General features: G+C 43.6%; 1 protein-coding gene across 1 annotated transcript in view; it reads right to left on the bottom strand.

Annotated features, from left to right (window-relative positions):
• Positions 1–6,365, bottom strand: part of C6 (complement C6) — a 41,194-nt gene that overhangs the window by 19,834 nt on the left and 14,995 nt on the right. The window contains exons 7-10 of the mRNA XM_009274530.2: positions 3,223–3,463; positions 2,398–2,520; positions 1,263–1,429; positions 98–323 (exon numbers count right to left, since the gene is read on the bottom strand). Of these exons, the coding sequence (XP_009272805.1) occupies positions 98–323; positions 1,263–1,429; positions 2,398–2,520; positions 3,223–3,463 (757 nt within the window). The remainder of the gene's footprint in view (positions 1–97; positions 324–1,262; positions 1,430–2,397; positions 2,521–3,222; positions 3,464–6,365) is intronic.

Below are 6,365 nucleotides of genomic sequence, written 5' to 3' on the forward strand. Positions count from 1 at the left end.
AGCCCTGCAGGCGTGCGCACGTCTCTAACTCCTCTTATTTATTCCCCATGCTACGTGCGTTTGCATAGAGACATCATGACAGTATCACCCCGAATACCTGATTTGTAGCCTGGAGCTCGCGTCTCACAGTTTTTGCCGTAGGTGCCAGCCTGGCACAGGCAGAGGCACTCTGTCCCAGAAAGCACAGGCCTGCCGTTGTTGGGGCATGGGGCACACTGGCAAGCGTCAAACCTGCCCGCATATTCTCTCAGGGCTCTCCACAGGTTGCGACGTTTGGTCACGGCACATGGCACGTTCTTCACCAAATCCACGATGGGTGACACCTGGTAGACAGCCATTCAGTAAGCAGTTACCTAGACACAGCAGAGTCCTGCTGGGGGTAGCTGCAGGATTTTAAAGGCACTAGAGCCTACATATGAAGCTATCTCACAAAGGAGTTAGGCATGTTGAAAGTTATGGATGTTTTAAAGGGGCATGACAGTGCTATAGATCTATATTATCCTGTTTATATTGCTTTTATTTCCCCAATTTAGGGCTCTGTGAGCCAGTGGAAAACCAACCAAGTGGGATACCATGTCTAAAAATTCAGGACACTATAGATGACGTGGGGTTTGCTTACACCTGGTCCCTGTCATGTAAGACATCTCTACACTGCCTTCAGGAGCTCAGCAGCTGCAGTGGGAGAAAGATTACTGCACGCTGCATTCAGGCAGGTTTTGCTGTTTGCCTCAAGTTCTTTGGCACTGCTGCTGAGCTGCTGCTGTGCCAGCCAGGGAGCCAGGCAGCTCAGTGCACTTACAACAGTGCTGGCACGCTGCATTAAATGAGCAAGACAGAGATACCAGGGAACTGCTGTTTTGTTTCAGTTTAGCTATGTGCCGTACCTTGCAACATAGGCCTGACAAAGGAAAAAGCACAGGGAAAAATGTGTTCCCAGCACTATGCACTGCTTTCCTGCACACTAACTAACCCCTGCCCGTGCCTGAGCTCCTGTTGGTGCTGGAGTAATTCGCCCATATTCCTCTCTCTTGCTCTCACTGTCCATGGATGATGCAAACCTGGTGTGGCTTATAAACTGACATGCACAAGAAGTAGTTCTAATAAGTGTTTTGTATGCTTATGTTATGGCCCATATGTATGTGCATTCATATCACACACAGCATCATCCTAATTTAAAAGACAAAACGCCTGCAGAGCTCTCTGAAGAGCTGCTAACTGGTGAGTCCTTTACTATCTCAATATTATTCTTGTTCTTCTCTTACCTCAAAGTCAATCACCACGGGATTGTCCTTTGTTGATTCCAGCCACTCTGTGAAGATTGTGTGTCCTGGAAAAGCCCCCTTTTTCTCCCAGGCCAGAGCTGCTGCATACATTGACCTGCCACCTTTTACCAGGGAGACTGACCGTTCGGCTGACTCCAAAATGGAACCTGAAAGGGGATTTCATTACAGTATTGTCAGACAAAGGCCTCCAAAGACAACAGAGTTCTAAGAAAAAGTGTAAGAGGATATAAAAGAATATACTAAGATTAATTTTTTGAAGTCACCCTTGGAAGAATGAAGTCTAAGCTCAGAAAAACAATCCCTGCTATGACAGCAGCCTGTCATGGTCTTCCAAATGAAAGTGTCTGAGACTTCAGCCATGGAGATGTTCAGAACTACACAAGACACTTGTGGAAAATGCAGGGGATACAGCAGGCTCCTCTAGAAGAACACACTGCAAGGCAGGATCTTTAGTCCCAGTTGTAAACACCTGAGTAATGGAAACTGATGATAAAATGAGGACAAACACATGGTAGAGGTGATGAAATCCCTGTTTTTAGTGATGCAGAACATGACTCTTGCCATTTTTGCAGAAAATGCGCCAACTTTCTGCAGTTCCTGAGACACATTTCTGGCATTGCCAGGGAACTCCTGCACCTAGATGTCTGCCTGGCATGAGGAAGATGGGAGGGGAAGGTCAGGGAATGTGTTATTGCTGCCCAACTCTCTCAATGAGCCCTGAGCAACCCTTAAAGAAGATCAGGGACTCAGTCATGATTACACATTTCTTATTGTGCCCATTTCCCAGTTCAGCATGCCTGGCCCTGGACCCAGGGCCACGGGGAATGTTTGCCAGATCCGTGACTGACTGGAAGAGCCAGTGCCACCAGATCCCCAGTGATGGTGCTCCAGAGCAGAGGAAGAGCGCTCCTACATCATAATTTCTTTTGCAAGTAAGAGGATGTTCCCAGTGCTTGCTTCAGACACAAACAGTGAAACACAGGCTCCTCTGACAGTGGTGGAAGAGCATCAGTAGTTCAACAAAGCTAGGAGGTCACCTGGGACACCTAGCTGAGGGGAATGGCATCTCTCAGGGTAAGTAACAGGACATGGGCCCTGTTGTCATCATGGTCACCTTCGTGTTTCACAGTCATCTTGTTTGTGGTGCATCTGGTACTGATTTTCTTTTTCTTCCGAAATAACACACGCCTTGTTGTCTCTGTTCGGACACACTCCATTGATTCATCCACTGTCAGGCCTAGAAATACCACAGAGCAGCAGCTTCATCACCATAATCATGTTACATGATGGCACCATGCCCTCAGGCTCCCACATTGAGGTGAGCCATCGCTGGCCTCCCTGCTCCTCACACACACCAATGGAGACAAACAGCATTGTCCCCAAGTACAAACAGCATTGGACCGAGTATTGCTTACCACCCCCTTTAGGTACCCTCCCATACCCATGCAAGTTCAGCAGTGGCATTAAGGATCACAACTTTTAACCTTAGATTTCCACTTTTGTGGTATTGTCTTTTCATTTTGACAGTCTGGCAGCCATGGGAATATTTTTAGAGTAATTTCTAATCAATACCAACAACTTTAATGACTGTAGCCCAAAAAGTACCACTTCCACCTCTCAGACCACAATCCCACACTGAAGTATGCTGGAACAACTTTTTCTGGTGGCACCTGGTCTTGATCTGAAGGTCTTAAGATATTTCCCTGAACACAATGACGTTTACCAAGTAAGGAACCTCTTGAACTTTTCAAATTAAGACAGTGTAGAGCAAAAATTTCTCCTTGCTCTATATTTAGGCAGTGTGAATAATTCCTGGGTCTATGCAAGTCTAAAGGATTTTTTGCTGTTGAAGAACTTACTATGTGGTGTAACACCTAAAAACAGTTATAAGAAAAGCTGGTAAACAATTAATGATATTTTCTTGTTAAAGATTACATACCTGAGTTCTTCAGTTCCTCAGAGCTGTACTGGTAAAGAATGTCATAGGAACCACCCATCTTCCCAGAGGTGTAGTAATGAGTGCCAAAGTCATCAAATAGTCTGCTGTATAAAGCATAGTTGTACTCCAGGGGCAGGTGGTTAAGTGCTTTTAGAAAGACATCTGAGAGCTGCAGATCTGACTGTTTCATTGTGAAGTTTGCAACAGAAATGATTTTATGGACTCTAATAAAGTTGGAATTCTAGAAATAAGAAAAGGGGAGTCTTAGCACCTTCAGAGGTAGTTAATTGCAGAAAGTAGAGGAGCCAAGAGTATGTCCTGAGATACATTGCAAGAACTAATTAATCCTGTGTATCATGCTGCTTTAACCACAAACAAACTAGCCCTGGAGTTTCCAAGAGCCCTGTGAGGTTCTTGAGGACAACGCTCATTACTCTTTTACATTGTGGGAGTATATGGCATTCCAACAAAAATTAGGACTCCCTGAGCACCTACCAAACAGAAAGCAAAAGGATTCCTGCCATAACAAATACACCAGCAATTGATAAGACAACCAAAACTTTCAGAGGAAAGGCTTCAGCTTATAAGCATCCACAGGTCGTTTGCAGCTAATCTGGTGAGTGGGTATTTTGGATACTAACTTACTGTTACGAAGTTTCACAATTTATTAGTCTGCTAAAACTAAAACTACACCACAGGGATAAAGATCTCATTGACTTCAAGTGTCAGGCTGTTAATGTGAAAGGCAAAAAAAAAGAGTAAGTTCAAAAGCTGGAAACATCTCTTACATTTAGAAAAAAATTATGCTTTCGAAACAGCCAATTCATATATTTTTGCAATGCTAGAGGCTGTTTATGTGGGAATTTAACTAAATAGAAAGGAGAGGAATAGAAAAATACAGAAAAAAGGAATTGATAAAGTGACAAGGGGAACTGATGGCACAAGGCCGAAGCAAAGAGATCAAGAGCAAAAGGAGGGGCAGAAAACTGGAGCAAATGACCAACCGACAGATAGGAAACATTCATTATAAAACAATGTTATTGATTTATACATGGGTTCTTCTGCTGAATTTTGCTGCTGGTAGGTTGGCTTTACTCTACTTCTGTCTCCACGGTCACTTGACTTAGAAGAGACAAGGATGCATCTAGACAGGGAGTTCTCCCAGCCAGGACTGAGCAATGTAACGCGTGAGCTGGACCTCAGCTCTCGGTTCTGCACAGCACTGCTCATTTCAGTGCTCTCATCTGCACATTGGAAAATAAGCTAAGGATACTCAGCTTTCTGCTGCAGTGAGAATAAGAATGGAAGAAATAGGATATGTAACAATTCCCAGAATATATTCAGCTCTTAAAATACCCTGTGGTAACATCATTTTTAGGATTTTCAGGTGATATACGTTCTGATCCTCAATTTTCAGCTGTGCTAGATAATATTTCAGTTATGACACACAAAATTGCAGGCCACTTTGGCAAATATTGATTCTAAAATTTTAGTTGGTTTTAGCATGCAATTGCATGCTAAATATGAATTTCTGCCTGACATGCATCTTACATTTGCATTTTCTGCTAGTAAAAGTATCTTCAGTGCTTTTATTACTAGCAATTAAGTGCTTTTATTACTAGCAATTTACCTTACAGTTGTCAAACCCAGTGATTTCTATGTTAAATCCCTGAGGCACATACAATGTTGGAAACCCTTACTTGTAGAACAATCCCAGAAAATTGGATTCCAAAGTCTCCAGTCATTTCTGGGCACATGTTTAATCATAGTGGTAAACGCTGGTGCCTGTAGCAAGCTTGACCCATGAGTACCAGGTATTAATACAAAATATTAGTAGATCAGGGATGATTATTCCCAAAGAAAGGCTGGTCTAAATCAAGTGTGAGTACTCAAGTTCAGTTTTGTTATACAAACTACTTAATTAACAAAAAGCAGCCAAACACAAGCCAAGCTGGACTGATGTTGAAACCAGTAGTTTTAATTGGAAATTTTCTAACAAAGCAGGGTTTCACCCAAACTTGCTGATTAAGTAATTTTACATCCCAAATATCATAAGCAGAGTTGCCACAGAATCATGTTTGTCCCTGCCTGACATCTCCAGGGATGGAGATGGCTTCCTATCTTCGAGGTCTCAGTTTTTGAATTGTAGTTCAAGCAGTCCAATGCAATTAACTGCTGCCAGAAATACTAGGAATGTGGGCTAAAGGAATGGGCACAAATTCTGATACAAAGCCTTCAGAAGTCCTTTGAAACCACAGCATGGGAATTCAGTAACAAAAAAGTGAAGAAAATAGTATATAAAAATAACAACATGGAGCAGGATGGACAAGATTAGTCAAGTAGTTTATAATTAAATGTGTTACATAACATTCCAGTCTCATTTTAAGAATCTTTCTTTATATTTAGTACAGAGAAGAGTGAGAGGTGGTCACCTGGGCTCCCTCTACAGCCTTACTAGGGCACTATTCAGTTAACAGATATTTATGTAGAAACCCACCCACCCAATAAAAAAGGAGGGTGATTAGCTGAGATGCAGATCCCTGTGGAAGTGCTGTTGCCTATGGATATGTAAGCTGAATCCCACCCTAGATGGTTATCGTGATGCAAGCAGAAGACATCAGGGAGGCCATGAGGATGATCTTTAAGGACGCTTTCCATAGAGCGCAAGAGCTCTTCATCCCCAGGTGTAAGAAATCAGGAAAGGAAGGCAAGAGACCGGCATGGATGAGTCAAGACCTGCTGGTCAAACTAAAGGGCAAGAAGGAAATGCACAGGCAGTGGAAGCAGGGACAGGTATCCTGGGAAGAGCGTAGGGACGCTGCCCGGTTGTGTAGGGATGGGGTCAGGAAGGCCAAGGCTCAGCTGGAGCTGAACTTGGCAAGGGATGCAAAGGTTAATAAGAAGGGCTTCTATAGGTATGCCAGCCAGAAAAGGAAGGTCAAAGAAAGTGGACCCTCCCTGATGAACACAACTGGCAAACCGGTAACAACAGACGAGGGGAAGGCTGAGGTACTCAGCAACTGTTTTGCCTCAGTCTTCACTGGCAATCTCTCGTCCCACACCTCTCGAGTGGATGGACCTCAAGGCAGGGACTGGGGGAGCAAAGTTCCTCCCACTGTAAGAGAAGATCAGGTTTGAGACCA

Source organism: Aptenodytes forsteri, unplaced genomic scaffold (assembly GCF_000699145.1).
Source record: "Aptenodytes forsteri isolate BGI_AS27 unplaced genomic scaffold, ASM69914v1 Scaffold176, whole genome shotgun sequence".
NCBI classification, from domain to species: Eukaryota; Metazoa; Chordata; class Aves; order Sphenisciformes; family Spheniscidae; genus Aptenodytes; species Aptenodytes forsteri.